General features: G+C 40.4%; 2 protein-coding genes across 2 annotated transcripts; both read left to right on the top strand.

Annotated features, from left to right (window-relative positions):
- Positions 1-1,685: 1,685 nt before the first annotated feature.
- Positions 1,686-4,449, top strand: LOC144055312 (T-cell ecto-ADP-ribosyltransferase 2-like). The gene is made up of 3 exons (XM_077571185.1): positions 1,686-1,720; positions 2,799-2,913; positions 2,998-4,449. The coding sequence occupies exons 1-3, from the start codon at positions 1,716-1,718 to the stop codon at positions 3,856-3,858; spliced, it is 981 nt and encodes a 326-aa protein (XP_077427311.1). The 5' UTR covers positions 1,686-1,715; the 3' UTR covers positions 3,859-4,449.
- Positions 4,450-9,588: 5,139 nt separating this feature from the next.
- LOC144055220 (von Willebrand factor A domain-containing protein 7-like) lies at positions 9,589-18,818 on the top strand. Its single transcript, XM_077571020.1, has 17 exons — positions 9,589-9,792; positions 9,879-10,086; positions 10,296-10,381; positions 10,473-10,566; positions 11,694-11,822; positions 12,348-12,534; positions 12,652-12,821; positions 12,931-13,043; positions 13,175-13,291; positions 13,427-13,603; positions 13,680-13,815; positions 13,913-14,065; positions 14,151-14,243; positions 14,332-14,441; positions 14,642-14,806; positions 17,309-17,632; positions 17,834-18,818. The coding sequence occupies exons 1-17, from the start codon at positions 9,589-9,591 to the stop codon at positions 18,266-18,268; spliced, it is 2,901 nt and encodes a 966-aa protein (XP_077427146.1). The 3' UTR covers positions 18,269-18,818.
- Positions 18,819-19,694: the final 876 nt, after the last annotated feature.

Genomic DNA, 19,694 nt, shown 5'->3' with positions numbered 1-19,694 from the left:
TGCGAAGCCCTCTTGTGCTCTCTGCTGGATCATATGATGATACACACCTCAGCCAGGGAACTTAATATTGCAGCCTCACAAAACGGTGCAGGCAAGATAAGCTTTATCCTCCCATAAATTAATGGGTGTACACAGAACATATCAATGGATATTATTTTTAGAGCAGGGATTATGTATACATCCATTTTATATGACACTCGTCCTCAGTAGAGTTGCAGGTGAGCTACAGACTATCAACACTGACTGACCAAGGTGAAAGTAGGTAAGATTTTGACTTTCATGAAACTTGGTGCAGTTGTTGATAGTGTTGGCACAACATTAAATGTCAAATTTTAGGCCAATCAGAGCAGACGTTTTGAAGCTACGGCCCACCAAATGTTGACATTCTTGGCAAAAGGGGCGTGGCTGCCTTCTTTTGAACACATATATCTCAGGAACTATTGAGTCAATCTTTACATATCTATTGTTCGAAAGGGAATTCAACAAGGATTCCAAATTTGCAAGTCATCATTTATAAGATTGGTGCTTGTAGATCACATGTTCTCTAAAACATATAAAAGTTTCAGAGATGTAAAAAAAATTTGTTTAGCAGCAATAAGGAGTGATGGGTATTCAAAGAAATGTCAACTTTTTCATTAAATATTTAATGACTATCTAAGGGTATGGATACTTTCAACAAGTACATCAAGTTTAATCAAAATCAAAATCTGCTTGGGTAAAGTTTTCAGATTTTTGGCGGTTATTCCCTGGAAAACCCCCGCTATGCGCTTTCCTTGTGCTTAGGCCAAAACAATACAAGTTTTACTTGTATTTGGCGGCACCTTGTAGCGTCTTAGTGTCAAGGACCTGTATTAAACTGAATTCAGAATATTCATTTAGACAAAAGTAGTGCTTTGCTGCAAGATGTGGTATTTTCAGGCAATTGTAAACGTTTTAAGAGGGTGCATCAATTACTGATGGATTTGTACAATTTGAGGCAGGACTCGGTCCTTATCTGCCAGGAAAAGGAGGAGTTCCCTTTGTTTATATATCATAGTAAGACTTTTTAAATGTAAACAATTATAATGAGGCTACACTCCACAAGAACTAATGTAGTTGAGTTGTCACATTTGAAATAAAATCTAAAGTAAAAAATGTTCTGACCTGAGCAGGATCCTGGGTTAAAAATATTTTATGGGAAATCTTGGTTTCTTCATGACCTTTCCAGCGTCGTATCTAAATAAAAAGGAGATGAGATATTTTACACATCAAGCATCCTTGTATACTGACTAAATAAAATAGTTAAATACTGTAAACAATCTTTTTTTTCTCAGTGATGTGTCCTTGGAAAGAGTATGCCTTTAAAGCAGAAATGTGGAGGTAAAGCGGGGGCAACAAACTCTCGGGAAACAGAATTTATCTGAATGTAACATACGTGAAGGTCAGCTTTCACACCTGACATGTATTTCTAACTACCTGCATTTTGCATTTTAGCAATATAAAGTCTTCGGTGGCAAACCAACTTAGTCACCACCATGTTGTGTTTTCAAAGACATGCTTTACACTAATTTCTTATGGTTAATTGTAACTTGGCTGTGCGAACTGATTCAGAGCAAGAGACGTTGACTTCATCATTGCAGTGAAGGGTGTGGCAGCACCAGCTGATCCGGTTTGGCTTCTCATTTTAAAAAACAGGTCTCAGAACTAAGAAAAATACCACTACAGTGCGTCTCTTAATGGGGTAAGATTTACAAAATTATTTTTGATTTCCAGACCAAGCAATTTCTCTTTATGCATCTGTTTAGCTTTGTAAAGCATATTAGCAGGTCGTAAAACTTGCCGTATTGTTCAATAAGTAAAATGGAGCAAATACAGAATCAATGTAGCCTGTTGTTCTCAAATGAGGGAGTTCTCAAAGAAATTCATTATGGTTATGAATAAAAAAATAATAATAATTTGTAAGTAAATAAAATGTGTTAAATTAAACATTATTTTTATAGTTTTTTATAAAACTCTATATTTTTATAGATTTAAATTTATGTTTGGGAAGTTAGGTGGCAAGACTTGCTATTGTTTTTGCTTGTGTGCATGGAGCTTGTCCACACAAAATGAAAATAATAAAAATAATAAGTAGAAAATCTTGGAAAACAGTTTACCTTGTATAGAACATAATGCTTAATATTTGCTTTTTATTTGGTTTAGGGTCAATTTCCTATTACTTTTCTCGTGTCCCCAATATAATTTCTACTTAAAAAGCTTGACATCCATGCAAGCTTTCGAGTGGTGTTAACCACCAGATCAGTGACCTAGTGGTAAAGTGTCTGCCCTGAGACTGGGAGCTTGTGGGTTCAATCCCCGGCCGGGTCATACCAAAGACCTGCTTGACACTTAGCATTAAGGGTTGGAATTGGGGGGGGGGGGGGTTAGATCACAAAATCAATCCAGAGCATGGCCCCTGCTGCTGCTCACCACTTCCTCAGGGGATGGGTCAAATGTGGAGAACGAATTTAGCTCAGTGGTACTTTAAGAAGTAGGCTCAATAAATATTAAAATTAAAGGACAGTGGAATCTATTAAGTTGAATATAATCCATCATTGGATACTAGTCGACCTCTGATTTGTTGTGATAGAGCAAATGTTTCCATATCAAATAAAGGACTACTGTAAATAATCGGTTTGAGGATCATACTATTACAATCATAAAATCTGAGTGAGTTAAAGTGTTGGAAATCAGTCACAAAAAATGCTGAGAAAAAAATACGGTATAGTTTGAAAGTCATTTCTTTCTTTATTCATACTTCAGTATTTTTCCCTTTCCAGTTGTAGTTGGCAGAGGCACCTAGCATGTGTCATTATTACATCTCTTCTCTTGACGTGCCTGCTGGTGTTTGTCATCATTTATCTTCTGCCCCACTACCAGTGCATTCCTGCAAAGGTAATTTTATCAAATTCCTCAGAGAAAATCCTGCACTGCCATCTAGTGGATAAATGCTGAGCCGCCACTTTTCCTTTTGTTGAGAATTCTACACAGGCCTGCGACTCCAGGGAGGACGGTTGCAATACAAAACCCATTGTGTTGACTGATGTGCTCGTTGTGAAGACAATGGCATCCAATACGAATTTCAGTCAAGCTTGGAGTGACGCAGAACAAAAAGCTAGGAAGCCAGGACACAAATACATTGAGAAACAGCATGCTGTGGCCATATACATGTATACAAAGCATTTGCTTAAGCATTCCACCAATAAATCAGAAATAAGTGAATATCAAGCAAGCAAAAACGAGACCATTTATATGGATTCAAAACTTTATTCTTCTCTGAGTGAAGCCATTCAGATCCTGAAACACAGCCAGGTAACATGTCTGAAAGCCATCTACCGAACACAAAGACATTCGCATGTGGACATTTCCAACAAGCAAGTCCGTTTTGGCTCCTTTACGTTAGCTTCTGACAAAAGGAGCCTTAAAAGGAGCTCCACTTGTTTTCAGATAAACACGTGTTTTGGTGTCGACATAAGCCACTACTCCGCGCTGAAAACAAACCATCAGGTGCTGATTCCTCCATATGAAGTCTTCAAAGTATCTGACGTCCACCCCGACATCACCGAGGACTGTAACATCGCCTACAAGTTGGAGAGCAACCTCGACTGTGTGTACGATACAAATACAAAGATGTTACATCCGATATCTGCATCACCAGCAAAAGGATTGTGGTGCGTCGTCATTGTCACTTTCGTCATCACTGTTTGCATTGCGGTCGCTATCATTATTGTGAAGACTTATCGAAAGAAAACTCATCTTCACAGCCGTTCTTATTTCCAACCAGTAACGTACTATCATGCTGCGGTTGTCATGAAAAGGCCAACATTCAATCTTCAATAAATCAACTTTTTGTTGTCTCTGATGTGTTTGGTTGAGTTGGGAGCCACATGCAAGTTAGAAAGATGTACTGAACAAAACAATATATTGGAAAAAACACTTGCAACTGTTGGGGAAAACTCCAAAAAGAAAATGAGCAAATTTCTAAGTATAAAACTCAAGCAACAAAACGCCAGGAAATAAAAAACAGACCTCTATAAGTAACCACAACAAACCAACATGAAAGCAACAATGAAGATTAAAAGAAAGCAGGAAACTAAGGCCATTTCAATGTATCCTCACAAGTTTAGGCCGTTCGTCCACATGATGGCGCTGTTTCGGAGCATGAAACCGATCACTTTTGAAACCGGGCTCCAGAGTGGAAGATTTCAAAACGCGCCCCATACGCGTCCGTCTGGACACCATATGCAAGATACTCCTCCAGCGATGACGTAATGGTCACAGCTCGATGACGACGCATTGTCGCAGATTGATGACGTATGCGCCAATTCTCGCGTGACTATGCGTGAACCGTCAGTCTGTCTGTCATGTCGTAGTTGTTTTGCGCAGCCTCCTTAACTTGCTTATGCTTTTGCATTTATTCCCACGTTCAACAAGCGGTGTTGTACTTGAATCACCCGCCATTGTCACTTCTCCTGTATTTGTCTTTTTCATGTTGTTTTGATACATTCAAAGCCATGTTTGTTCTGTAGATTGCAATAAAGTTAGAAAAAAAGTGTTCGTCTTCTTCGCTGATTCTTCTTCTACGCTTTCCATTAACGCCACTCCAGACTTGGCATATACATTACAGCCGTTAAACGTCCTCAGCATCTTCTTTTGGACACACGCAAGTCTGGAAAAGATTCTGTGTGTATGAGATTTGCTTGAGGAACTAAGCCAGAAAATGCTTTGCTTCCGTTTTAGACACAAGGGATTAAGGTAATGAGCGCAGGTGGAATTAAAAGACCTAACGAGCAAGAAAAGACACAAGAAAACAAGCTGGAACAATAAATCTAATTGATAATAATAATAAGAAGAATGTATTTTGTATGATTAAGCTTGTCTCTAAGGGTCCTGTTAGATCTTTGTGGTGAGTGACATGCTCAATAAGTCAATTATCTTCATAAAGTGAACAATTTAAGAGTGAAAACAAACATGGTACTGGAGATTAATGCTGATCTTTGATTGACATCGTCAGAGAGGTTTACCTTATGGATACATTGTGAAGGGGTTTAAAAAATCAATTGGATCAAACTCGAGACCATTTATAAATAAAAAAAGATGAATAAAAGAAAAAGAAGACGGAAACGCAAACTTTTGAACATTAATCTCAAAGTGGGACTTCTTTGAAATGGAGAAAGTGAAAATGTGTGAGTATGTCTGGGTTGCCGTAATGGTGAACGATAAATTTAGACGGTACTGACGGGAGTTGTAATTTCCTCAGCAACCTCTGGAGGCACCACGTTGATTTTGCTAGTTTATAGGAGCAAAATAAAGATAAACAATAAAAATTCTATTATCAAGTATTCATAATCTGACGTTGCTACTTTAGTTAATCATGGAGTTCTTTGCTTTAATAAGAGAATTACTAATCCACTCAGTAAACACATGATTCGGCAGAAATTGAATTTCTAGACAACAAATTTATTTAGTAAACACACACATATATCAGTCACAGCCAAACCTATTAATGAAATGGAATTTAAAAAAAATGTCAATCAATGATAAAATGAAAACATGCAACCTAATGAATTAAGATAAAAAGGGAATGAAAATGGTAGATGGGGAATAGAGGGACTGATAAGCAGTCTTATCGCTAGTTTGCTTGCTAAACAGGCTTTTAGATCTCGGTAGGCGCTGAGGTATGTGTTTCCTGTGGGTTGTAAAAACGAAATCCAGTCCCTGCTGGAGGGAAATTCAAAGAGTCTTTCCTTTTTGAACTGTTTCTGGTTGGTTTGAGAAAACACAGGGTTAAGACACACATTCCCCAAGGGGAAATGTTTAAAAAGGCAAATAAAATAAAAAATGATGATGACGAGCAATATTCATTACAGTCAGTATCACTTTGTAAATATGTTCATGCAAATGTCAGTATCAATTATGTTCCTCAAGGGTGTGTGCTACTATAATATTATACTCCCGTCTTGAATAAACAAGTAGAACGGTTTCTATTAGGAACTTAATTGACTGTTGGGAAAACCTCGAAAGGCACTTTTCCATATCTGGTTCCAGAACAAGCCTCCATTACAACACTCACCCATTATTTATTTATTTATTTGTTTGTTTATTTATTATCTGACTCGTAGTTGCACAATGTGGCAACGTCTCAAATTACAGCCCATCAAATGCACAGATGCTTTCACACAAATCAATTTCTGTGTTTAGGCAAGTGTTACATCACCGCCAGCCGACCACCATCAAGAAATATAAATGTACAGTAATACACAGCACACATCTTGTGTTTTACAACAACACATAAGCATATTTAGAGCGCATCCCCTGCCCACAGACAAATAAGTCACCAAGTTCATTCAAACTAATGAGTCCGTCTTTCAATATATTCCCATTTTTGTCTTTATTGAACACCAAGTCTTTTCTGTAAATACACATGTATTCCTTGACTGACATTGAGATAAGAGTGGCAACATGCAAAACTGCTCTCGGTCACTTAACTGGACCCATTCAAGCATATAGACCTGGTGATGGACAATATTTTTATTTATTTTTTTGCTGTTTTTTTAAACAGTATAAACAGTGAGATATAAAGTGACAACAAAGAATAATTAACACTAAACAGACATTACAACAACTTAAACAACATATAGACACCTGCCCCAATTCAAACCCTTGGACGTTGAAAAAAGGACTTTGGGGAAAAAAATCATATAGTGTAATTTATAAGAAGAATATACTGTATACATAAAAACAGTACGCATAAAAGAAGTTATTATAGTTATGGCAAACAGATAAAATTAGAGACTTCTACCAAGTTTGACTTTAATTGCTCAGCTGCCTCAGTCCAAAATTATAATTTTTTTGCTGTTTTGCATTATTGATTCGTGCCGTCGATAATTCCAAATGAATGATATCAATAAAAGTTAACCATCAATCAGTAATACTAAGTGTATGTGGGGGTTTCCATTTCACTGCAATTTTTTTTCTTCAGTTTTTTGTTTTTGTTTGTTTCGTTATTGTTGTCAGAAATCATTAACATGATCAACGTCTTCACACAATTGAAAAATCATTAATAACATAATGATATTATTAAAGGTAATTAGAGCAAATGCGTTATTTCACGTGTGTATCCAACTAGTTTCCCTTTACATTAATCAGTATCAAAAGAGTAGCTCTCAACTTCAAAATGTTTGGTGACCCCTGATGTAAATTATCCCCCAAAATTCCAAACAGCTCATTGATGGACACATTTTTGGAAACAGGAAGCACGTAAAAGCTTTGCTTGGTTTACTAAACATTTGTCGACAAGAAATTAAAAAGTAAATTAAACTTAAAAAGTAAATTTTCCATAAATGGCATCCTTCCATGATGGATGGATTAAAAAAAAAAAACTTTTCTTTTCTTTTAAAAATGAGGTGTAAACACTTGGTTGAACATAAACTGTCGGAACAGGCTTTAAACCAGACTAAATTGCATAGATGTGACGTCAGCAGAGCTATCGTGGGCATTCGGGGAACGTTGCCCAACATTTGAAACTTTAGTCAGATGCTCTAACCACGCTTTTTCGACATAATTTCCCAACCAAATGTTTAAGTAGTTTGCAATGATTCTGTTGCAGTTTCTCCTTTTGTAAGCCACAAAGGGGGAATTTGTTGTTTACTTTGTTGACCATGTTCTTTCAGCATGTTACTCAATTACTTGTGTGTGCTCCATACCACTAGGCTGTTACTTGGTCACTAAAAATGTCGCAGAGCCGGATTTAGTGATTCATCCGACAGATCCTGTAGAATGATATTGTCCGCCAATTCATGTCTGAGCTTCCATTTAAGAACATTAGCTGTATATAAACGATTGTTGATATCCGACACCAAATGATACAGAGGGGCTGAGGTCAAAAGGCAGGCCCCAACTTGTTCATTTTTAACACCACCAGCCACACCTTTTTAAACAACATTCTTCAAAACGTCAAGGCATCAACCTATTTTAGTGCAAAAACATGTTGGGAAAATACAGTATGTTGACAAAACTGAGGCCAAATTTGAGACTTCCTGATGCGGCATTCTTGAACCGACAACATTGTTCAAATTAAAAATATCATTACGTTTAGCAACAAATGCAATGCATTACACATTGGCTGAGTCCAACCTCTGAGTCCAAAAGTTTCTTTCAGTGGTTTTAAGTAGTTTTTGCATAACTATCGCAACATTAATCATAAACATACTCAGATTGATGGTTTATAACATCAACAATAAGTGTAGGCGAGACCAAACTACTTTGATGCCGTTCTGTTAAATTTCTGACCACCATACTTCTATTTACAAATGGCAAAAGGAGGACTTTTCATACATGAATTATGATAACCCCCATCAGAATAAAAAAATAATAAATCATTGGAGAGAGCAACCTTTGAATAGCTGTCCATAGTCACCACTGTCCCTTGAAAGGGTTAAGTACATAGGGTGTAAATAAAATAATTAGCTTGTAATCATAATTAGCTAAATGAGTAGGGCGAGACAGTCTTGCAGTTCTTAATAACTTATTTTTAAAGTGTTAATAAAAAGTAAACAATGTATAAACCCTTCATAAGTGTGCATCCACTTTAAACATGAAACTGGGTACACACATAAAGACAATTTTGTCCCTTCGCATCCAAAGACGCCACACACCCGACAATCTTATAAAATTGGTCTGTAAGATTATCTTTTGGTTGGAAGTGCGTTAAGAGTGGATTTATCCCAATAATAGGATGCAAAATGGTTTGGGGCTAACAATGTGAAACATTAAACATGCTCAATATTTACAACCAAAAATCTTCATGCGTGTAGGTGAAAGCCGACTATTGAAATCACAATTGACTGTGACATGAACACAGCAAGCCAATCAAAGAAGCGTCTTGACATACGTCTGTCACAGATTTAAATAAATAAATACATCATAATAACTATTATTATTCTAAAAATCCATACGTGTGTACCAGGCCCATATGACAGACAAGTCTTCACTAGAAAACAAAAGATCAAAGCATCCACTTAGGACGCTGGCAAAAATGTATAGGAATATGTAACAACAAGGCACCTGAGGGTGTGGGAAAGTTCTTTATCTCAAACCATTCAAGCAGCCTTTAAGAAGACGGCAAACCAAGGACACACTCAAACACACCAGTGCACCCCGTCAAACATACACACGCACGCACACACAGTCCAACAGCTCACAGATAACAGAGAACCTGCTTTTACACAATCTACCTGAGTTGATCCTGGGAACGGGAATGCACCATTGGAAGACTGAAACAGTCCCAACTTCTGAATAACACCTTTGTCAACAAGAACCTACTAAGGTGAGGCTGTTCATTTTAATGTCTTTTTTTTTCTTTTTTCTGAGTGTTACCAAAGTCATGTCAAGTGTTTCCATATTTTTCCTATTGCTTGGATACACGATCACATTGTTCTTGCAATTGACTGTTGATTTAATTATAAATGAAGAGTTGTGGTTTTATAAGACACCGAAAGGATGGATGTTGGTTTTGTAGAACATTTCCATTTCGATTTAGGTTTCTCCGCACCGTCGATGATCACCATAATGAACAACAAGCGGTCAGTGTTGCTGCTGCTGTCTGTGGTCCTGGCGTTCACAGGCCGCCTAACGCAAAGCTTCCAACCACTCTTTGCATCTGATGGAAACTCAACTTCTCACCGCGACATCACCCAAAGGGCAGTTCTCCGAAAGACCGCCGAAGTCTGTCGAGACATGGCTCTAGCAGAGGGAAGAGACTTCAATATGACTGTATGATCGGAGACACACTTGTTCAGTTATACACGATCTCTTGTCAAAACTCCAAAAAGAACTTTCAACTTTTCTTCCATTTTCAGATCGATGACAGTCTAACAGTTGACCGAGTACAAGAGGCATGTTCTTTTTCGAACAATTCCACCGCACTTGTGTCCAGTGTCTTGTTCCATACTTCCATTGCCAATATGTACTTCAGTAACGCCTATGTGGATTTGGTATCTGTGTTGAGTGACGAGCACCATTTTGATGGTGAGACGTTCCAGAAAGGGAGAGACCTGATCACAAAAGGTATACAAAACCGTGTTGAGTCAGAGATCCAACGGTGCTGTTTTTCTTTCTATTCAGTATGTCTTTTATATCTAATACAGATGTCTGGGAAACTAGAGTGTGCCCCGTTCTCACCTCTGTCCGGACAGCAAAGTGTTATTGAAACAGCCAAGTGGGTTGTGATTGTCCTTTTTCTAGACTGATTTATATTCCACATTGTCTCACTGTAGGTGTGTCTGCTGTGAAGGCCAGTGTGAAACTGGAAAACTTCATGGCAGGGCGCTGGACTCTTGGACGTGTATGTCACACTCTGCAGGTGAGTTTAAGGACGAGTGTAATTTTGGTGGTGTGATGCAATCCTTGAGCTAGGTATGGTGTGTATAAATGAATATGCTGTATACTTGCAGGACTTCTACAGTCACAGTAACTGGGTAGAGTTGGGGAACACGTCTCCTTACGATGCCCTGATCATACCTGAACAAACTATTGAGAATGTGGCAGGTAGGATGCTATTGTTATACTCACAAGGCATTCTTTACATAGCAACTGCTGCTTTGTTCAAATGGCGTTGTATGCTTCAGTTAAACACCACAAAAGGAATACTGTCACCTTAACATGACATTTGCGTCACTTGTGAGCTGACGTATGGTTTGTTTTTAAACCGGTCCTGATACAAAGAGGCCTGCGTAACTAACTTGGGGGGTCAAAAAGTCAGCACATAGCTTGAGATGTGTCACATAACTTATTTTAACATGTAAAGCACTTTGTGTTACAATCCTTGTATGAGAAGCTCTTTATAAATAAAATTATGATGATTGATTGATTGATTGATTGATTGATTGATCATCAACATTTTTAAGAATGTTACATTAGATTTACTTGAACTTCAGGACACAACAAAACTATCGAAAATAGTAACAAGATTCATCCCCAGCCAAATCCAATTCCAATCTTCAACCCAACCTGCCAGGTCAAAATAAATAACCCAACCTTTGGTAAAAAAAAATAACCCAATCCGCTTAAAGTCCAAAAAGAATTGTTGAACCAATTTAAGATTAAACAGACAATTGTTGGCCAACTATAAAATTGCTTCAAGAGGTAACACACGATTGAATTAAGTTGTGATATATTAAGTTAATTAAATTAATCCAAAGTGAACATATCAAGTTTAACTAATGAACTATGAGTTCATTAAACTTAATATATACTGTACACTTTGGATAAACTTAATTCAATGGTGTGTTACCACTTAAAGCAATTTTATTAAGTTGATGAACAATTCTCTGTTTAATCTTAAATTGGTTTAACAATTCTCTGTTTAAGCATTTTTTAAGTATGTACAGTTTTTACAATAATATTGTAAATAATGATGAATAAAATAAATAGCTATTCCATATATCAACCAGTCTTCTAAATTGCACAGCTTCTTATGCTATTTTATTTGCATTTGGGGTTATTTTTTATTTAAATTATTTGGATTCTAATAAAGACCTGTCCCGTGACACTAAACCCAATTTACAGCACTGAAACAAGATACATTGTTCCTCCCCAAAAAATTTAGAACCTTGTCTTTTATACCTTGGTTATCTGTATTATATACAATGTGATTTTTCTGACCCAATTTGTAGGACCAAATATTTCCACCTGTAGAAACTGCACAGGAGAGAACTGTGACGACAACATTTTGCCGGACGTATTGCAGCAAGGGCTTCTTACTTCTGGCTACTTCAACCCCTTATCATCAGAAAAGCCAGACGGTAACTGTGTGAGAAATTGTCTGTATGTTTGTTGTACGAATGATTTGTTGATTTGAAAGACCATATGGCCACATGTGTCAAGATCCGGTCCTCGAGGGCCTGAGTCCTGCATGTTTTCGAGGTTTCTCTCCTCCAACACACCTTATTCAATGATTAGGATAAAACATGCAGGACTCAGGCCCTCGAGGACCGAACAATTTTATAACATAACACAATGCATCATGGGATTTCTTGCGAAGCAGATGTATGATCCCAAAAATAAACATATTCGGGTAAAACTGAATGTAAATCATTGGGAATGTTTTGATATCTCGCAAGAATAGAAGACATCACGATGTGACCTCAGTTGTGCTTTTTGCTTTGCATTGATAAATGTCCCTCCAATGTGTTGGAATAACATCATCTTGGTAACCTCAGCATTTACAGAAAACTCATTCATGTGGTGTCATTGCAATCAGCAACCATCGCAAATGAATGCTACATTCTTTGGATGGTATACAATCCAAATGTTTTCTTTGCTCCAAGGTAAATGCAGCCATGGAGGTTCTTTTGACAAAACGAGTAAACGTGACCCAGTGGGGGGCATCAATAAGGACGAAATTGGGTCCAGCCATGGTTCACTTCATCATGAAGCAGCTGATTTGGCCGTGAATGCCACTGTGGAGCTTCTGGAGGACATCCGAACAGCAATAGGAGACAAGAACTTCCTACGGTACATGACAAGAACACCTTGGCAAGGTGTTCATAATTGAGCATTCTTGTTTCCAAGGTCCAACTGGTCAGGACGAAGACATGCAGTGAATATGTTTTTTCTCTGAAATTCCTGCAGACTGATGGGCCTCTCCCAGTCCTCTGTACTGTGTTTTGTCATCGACACGACAGGCAGTATGAGCGATGATATAGCAGAAGCAAAAAAAGTTTCCTTTAACATCATTGACAGTAAGAGGGGAACTCAGCAGGAGCCTTCAGCCTACATATTGGTTCCTTTCAATGATCCAGGTAGTCAGCGCATTAATAAAATGTTATCATAGACTTCAGCACAGTTGTTGCTTCCAACTTTCCTGTAGTGTCAGGCTGTAAGCTTATGATATTCTGTTACCATTTGCAGGATTTGGACCTCTTTTACTGACAACTGATGCAGACAAATTCAAAGAAAGCATCAATGGGCTGTCTGCCAGTGGAGGTGGAGACATCCCTGAGATGTGCTTATCTGGATTGCAGGTGTTTGCAGCAAAGTCAACTCTTAGACACTAATGTGGATTAGACTAATAGAATTTACAGACATTGATTCACAATTAAACTTTCATTCAAGTCAGTGGATACATTTTGACTATTGTGATGTTGGCTGACAGCTTGCCCTTACTGCTGCTCCACCCTCATCTGAGATATTTGTCTTCACTGATGCGCCAGCAAAAGATGCTGACTTGAAAAGCACCATCACTGCCCTTATAGAGAGCACCAAGTCTGAGGTAAGTCACTTACATCTCCAAATATCAAAACACAACAAGGTTTGAGTTACATTACTGCCCATGACTAATTCACGTCCATCAAATTATTGTCACATTGTTTTGTTTTGTTTTTCAATTGCTCTCTTGAATTTTCAGGTAACTTTCATGCTGACGGATGTCTTGAGCACTCGACGCAAAAGAGCACTGAATCAAGCTGACGCTCAACTGTACCGTGACCTTGCCCGGGCCTCTGGAGGTCAGGCTATTGAGGTCAGGAAGTCAGATCTTGCTCTGGCTACAAGTGTTATAGAAGATTCCTCCTCCAGTGCTGTGGTAAGCAAAAACCAGAGAAGGAATACAGGTAAAAACTGTACAGATGTTTAAAAACCTTGCATACTGTCTTTTTCAGGTAACAATCTTTCAAGTTGTGATGAACCCCGGAAAGCCTGATAATTTCACATTTACTTTGGATAGCTCAATACGAAACATTATTATCTACATCACAGGAACATCCGCTCTCGCCTTCAATCTCACCAGCTCCACAGGTATTATCTTTTGTCTAGTATTTTTCTTTATACCAAGTACTAGCCATTTAAAAAAAATGGTTTATACATGTTGAACATCATTTTACTTTCCTTGCAGGTGTATCTCAGGACTCCAGTGAGTCTAGTGGCCCTCTAGCATCTTTGAGCTTGGCAGGTAACCTGCGCCGACTGACCCTCAACAATGACAGTGAAACAGGACTGTGGGAAATCAGTGTAGACTCCAATGACCCTTACTCAGTTAAGGTCGCAGGTCAGTAGTACAGTATAATATATCTTTAAAATGCAGGTAAATGCTCTTTTATAAATGTTTTGAGCATTGTAAATGTTGACACTAGGTCAAAGTTCAAAGAACTTCATCTTCAATCTTGTGGAAGCTAATGAAGGAGTCCATGGTGACTTCTTTCTCAAGGAGGGACGTCCTCTTTCAGGTCAAATATCCATCACTCATTTATGTCCCCAATTTGTTCATGTCTCGTGAATTGTAAAAATAAGTGTCTTTGTTTTGCAAACTTCCAGGTGGTAATGCCACCTTCTTGGTCACAGTGGCAGGGAGTGACAGTGTAAGGATTCCAGAGGTCACGTTGTATGACAGCTCAGGTCCAACGGAGGTCACCGGGACCTCGCAGGCACGTTGGATAACCTTCTTGAGCAAATATGCACCATATTTTAAATCTTAATACCTAATATTCCTGAAAACCTGTCACTGAATGTTGAATGAAAGTTCTGCCCCTATCTCCACTACTTTGTTTGATACAGAATTCAATAATTATTTCAGGTACATATTTGCTCTACTTTTATAACATTGGCCGTGTCCTTTTCTCCACAGTCAATCAGAGATTCTAACTTCCTGGTGACATTTAATGACATTCCAGCGGGTGATTTTCTGGTTCTGTTGAAAGGAGAAGAGAGCAGTTCATCATCAAGATCAACTCCAAGCGGGTTCCAGAGGCAGGCCTCCACTCAGATTAAGACATCCAGCATTTCTGTGACTGTGAGCTCAACCACCTTCCGTTCTCTATCAACGAAAGACAGGCTTTCATCTTTTCCTCAAGGCTCATCATAGTTTTAATAACAGCATTTGTTTTGTCAAAGCCCCAGTATGCAGTCCTTAGCGCCATCTAGTGGTCAAAGAATGGCATTAGGAGCACACACACTATAGTGGCTCAGAGAAACCACATTTAGCAAGCCTACTACCAATTCTCATTTTGTGTGAGTAAACGAGCATCTCAGCGAGCAACGACGACTTGGCAGCCGTCGTGAAGCTCTGCGAGCGACGCCGATAGACCGAGCAAGCTAGTAGGAGTTAGTCGGAGCTATAGACTGGAGTGGCTAACAGGAGAGGCTAGCAGGATGAGATAGTTTAAAAAAAAGCAGGTGACAAGCGAATGAAGTCCGAATCATGAGAGTCAGTGACGACCACCTGCTGGCCCCAGCTGTAGAAGGTAAGCGGCGGTTGACCCTTTGAGTCCGACACTCGATGCAAGCACCGCCCGGGCTAACTACATTCGCAAAGTTGTCCTTTGGGCATCCGTGGCAGGAAGATAGCGGCGAAACATGGCACCTCTAGTAAATTGAAACTACAGCCATGTAATATAATTAGTGATTACAAGACCTACAATTATATTTAAAAAAAATAATACGTTTATGCGATACAACATCTTTTTTTGCATACTGTTGACATAAACAATCTGTTTGTTTTTTGGTTTTTTTTAACGAATGTATTATTAGTTCACCACTAGATGGCGCTAGGGATCACTGACTGTTCCCTTAACGCCACTTCTATTCCCATTGTTTTCTTGGACTTTGTGTTGTGAAACGGAACCAAACCTAAAAGCAAAGTGTGCATTACGTTTGTGCATGCGTGAAAATCAAGTTTAAAAAAATTTGTTACCAAACAAAGCCACCATTTGAATGGCGGCGGATGGAGTACTGAAAGTGTTTGCATAACTGCACACCTTAAAGCTTGCAAGTATTGTTTAAATGGTACGAGAAGACCGAAATGTAAAAGAGGCTAAAATGGAAAATTTCTTGAACACATTTATTTTGTCAATATCCTGAAACCGAGAGACTTGCTAGCGGATGTAAGTGTACGAAATTAATGGAGTGGCGGTCATTTAAGAACCTGCTTCTAGCCCCAATTGACCTTTTTAGTAAAGAAAGATCCTACCCGTCTCTTGATCGCATCCTGGTTTTGTGCCCTCGATCCAACTCCCGGTAATGTGCACACATTCAGCAATATCGGCTAACAGGCAAGGTGGCTAAAGTTTCAAACCATGGGCTTCTTCCAGCCATTGACACTTGTCTTCAAGGGGTCAGAAATTACTTTGTCTCCAACGACTAACCATGATGTAGTCATTTTTCACAGCGTCTCTCTCTTACGATCTCCAATACCCACAACCATTTTGAAACCTATTCAGTGTTCATGAAGCTGAACTGTTCAAGCGTAAGTGAGTCCACCTCGTACGCGTCCACTTCTTTAGTACATACCAGGGTTTGGATAACAGCATTTGTACTCAACCTAAAGGCCCAACAAGGGGTGCAGCAATTAACCGGTTTTACGATTAACCATGGTTTTTAAACGTCATGAGCCATGCGGCATAGTTCATAGCTCTTCTGTTTCCACACAGCCCGTTTAGCGCCGCACAACAACACAGGGCTCAGCTTTGAACGTCGCCTGGGGAGAGTTGCGTACCTGACGGCTAGTGAGTAGGGTTCCGAGGCGGCCAGCTGCGGTCCAGCCTGGACCAAGGTGAGGGGACGTGGAGTAAGGGGAGGACAAAACAAGGCATCTGCGCCGGCGATAGAGGCAGAGGCCCGCGGGGGGCGACGGTCGGGCCTCTCGGACCGAGTCGCCGTCGACACCGGGAACCACCGGCACACCGCTCGCCGTGCCGCCGTTCCGTCGCCACCGACCGACCGCCGGCCGCCTCTTCGACCCAGGAGCTCCGGGCTGCTGCCGGGTGGGGAGCTCCCGCGAGCCGCTGGAACGGCCATAGGCCGAGACGTTTGAAGCCGCGGGGCCGCCTTTTTGCGACTCCCAAGAAACATATCTCGGCATCCGCATTTCGCTGCAAAATGCCGACATGTGTAGCGGTAAACTGCACAACTCGCCAGTTTAAAGGTTGTGGACGAACATTTCACCTGTATGTAAGGTTGAAATGGAAAGAAAAGAAATGGGAAGAAAAAGCCTACAAGCAGTCTATGTCTAATCTGCTATGTGTCTATTTGTTTTTAAAAGCAGCAACTTTTTAAAAATTGATTTTCTGTTTTTTTATTGTTGTTAAAAATAAAACATTTCAAAGAATGCGAATGTGATTTTTTTTTTTTTTATGTCTACAAGAATAACCCGTAAAACCGTGTTTTTTTCTCAGACTATAATCATACATCAAAATCTGAAACCGCTGCACCCCTAGGCCCAACTATTAGATAAATCACAGCGGACTTAATTTAACTGATTTTGTGAACACACTTTAAATGGCTGTCCCCTTTTTAGGCTCAAGCCAACAGTACCAGCATAGAACCAGGCTCCACTGTATCCATCCCTTTCACTGTCGCCGCAACAAGCAATGGAGTCGTTAACGAGACCGCAAGTGGGACATTCACGGTGCGTGCTACCAACGACCGCAGCTTTAACTCCACCTCGCCCAGTTCTGTCACCATAGAAACAGACAGCGGAGGGAAAGCCAATGGCACCGTGACCCTGACCGCTCCTGACAATGCGGCATCGGGAACCGACGTCACACTTACGATTGAAGCAGAAGACGCAGCTGCGACTGATATCAACTATGTTGTCCTTAGATTTTCAATTGCTGCTGAGGTAAGAGAAAAATACTGAAGGTGGTTTAGGATCCTGATTGATGTTGATATGTTCCATGGAGTTCTTTTGAATATCTCATATATGTTGTTTGATTATAATGGCCACTTAAAGGCCAAGACCATAATGTAACTCCCCCCCCCCCCCCCATTATTATATATGTCCTACATATTACTCTATAACTACTCCACTGTCTGTCTCCAGGTGACTGATGTTAACAGACCGGTGTGCCAGGAGGTCAGAACGACCACCAACTGTTCATCTTCATCATTCTGTGACTCCTCCCAGTGGGAATTTGTGGCTAATGTGACCGACGGTGTCAATGGGACGGGTATTGACAGCATCACCATCCGTGAAGGAAACGGCACCCTAAACACGACCAAAGTGGTCGGCCCAGAGGGCGAGAACATCACTGTAGTCTCCTATCAGGCCTCTTGCTGTGCAGACAGAGTGGAGATGTCTGTTCTGGACAATGTGGGAAATGTCGGAATGTGCGTGGGGCAGGTGAGACAGTCCACCACAGTTGCACCTGTGACTGCAGCTAATGTGACGACTAGCACCACATCCACTGGCGGGCGTACCCTGAGCACTACACTTTGGGTCTGGACAACTGTTGTGGCGCTCCCACTTTGGAAATGAAAGACATACTGTACATGGAATTATATTGATTGTAGCTACTTTGATTAATATAGATGCCACAATATCAAATTGTATTGTTGTCTAAGTATTGGTGTTTGGATGTGAATTGTAATCACAATTTAGATTTAATCATTGTAAAAACATGTTTATTGTATACAGCAGCATAACAAATTGTATAGCATAATAAATTTTTAGGAATGTTATTGAATGTTAGGTCTCTATACGACCGGTGTCAGAGTTTGGTCCGCATTGCCGGCAGTAAGTTAGATTTTTTTCCAGTGAGGGTTGGACTCTGCCAGGGCTGCCCTTTATCAACGATTCTGTTCATAACTTTTATGGACAAACTTCTAGGCGCAGCAGTGGCGTTGAGGGGTTCCGGTTTGGTGGCCTCAGCATTGCATCTCTGCTTTTTGCAGATGATGTGGTGCTGTAATCCCCAACTCTCACTGGAGCGGTTCACAGCCGAGTGTGAAGCGTTTGGGATGAAAATCAGCACCTCCAAATCCGAGACCATGGTCCTCAGTCGGAAAAGGGTGGCGTGCACTCTGCGGGTCGGGGATGAGACCCTGCTCCAAGTGGAGGAGTCCAAGTATCTTGGGATCTTGTTCACGAGTGAGGGCAGGATGGAGCGGGAGATCGACAGGCGGATCGGTGCAGCATTTGCAGTGATGCGGACTCTGTTGTGGTGAAGAAGGAGCTGAGTCGAAAGGCGAAGCTCTCGATTTACCGGTCGATCTACGTTCTTACCCTCACCTATGGTCACGAGCTGTAAGAACAAGCTCCCGGATACAAACGGACGAAATGAGTTTCCTCCGCAGGGTGTCCGGGCTCTCCCTTAGACATAGGGTGAGAAGCTCGGTCATCCGGGAGGGACTCGGAGTAGAGCCGCTGCTCCTTTGCGTTGAGAGGAGCCAGTTGAGGTGGCTCGGGCATCTGGTTTTAATGCCTCCTGAACGCCTCCCTGGAGAGGTGTTCCGGGCATGTCCCACCGGCGGGAGGCCCCAGGGACGACCCAGGACACGCCGGAGAGACTATGTCTCTTGGCTGGCCTGGGAACGCCTTGGGATCCCGCTGGAGGAGCTGGTTGAAGTGGCTGGGAAGAGGGAAGTCTGGGCTTCCCTGCTAAAGCTGCTTCCCCTGCGACCCGGCCTCGGATAAGCGGCAGAAGATGGATGGATGGATGAAATGTTATTAAATTTCAGTCTAGTATTGTCATGGGAATATAGCAGTGCACTCTTACTTAATGTTCAGTTTTGTCAGTAATTTAACAACATGAGCAGCAGTTTGCAATGATGTGAAACTAAACATGCAGAAAATAAATAAATAAACTATGGAATCAGTTTTTCAGTGCTGGTGTAGTTTGGATTATGAACTAGTAGCACTTAGATATCCGCTTGTTCATTAAATTGCTGAATTACAGATTACT

The sequence above is a fragment of the Vanacampus margaritifer genome, chromosome 7, assembly GCF_051991255.1.
Source record: "Vanacampus margaritifer isolate UIUO_Vmar chromosome 7, RoL_Vmar_1.0, whole genome shotgun sequence".
Taxonomy (NCBI): Eukaryota; Metazoa; Chordata; class Actinopteri; order Syngnathiformes; family Syngnathidae; genus Vanacampus; species Vanacampus margaritifer.
This window is presented reverse-complemented; position numbering and strand designations above follow the sequence as displayed.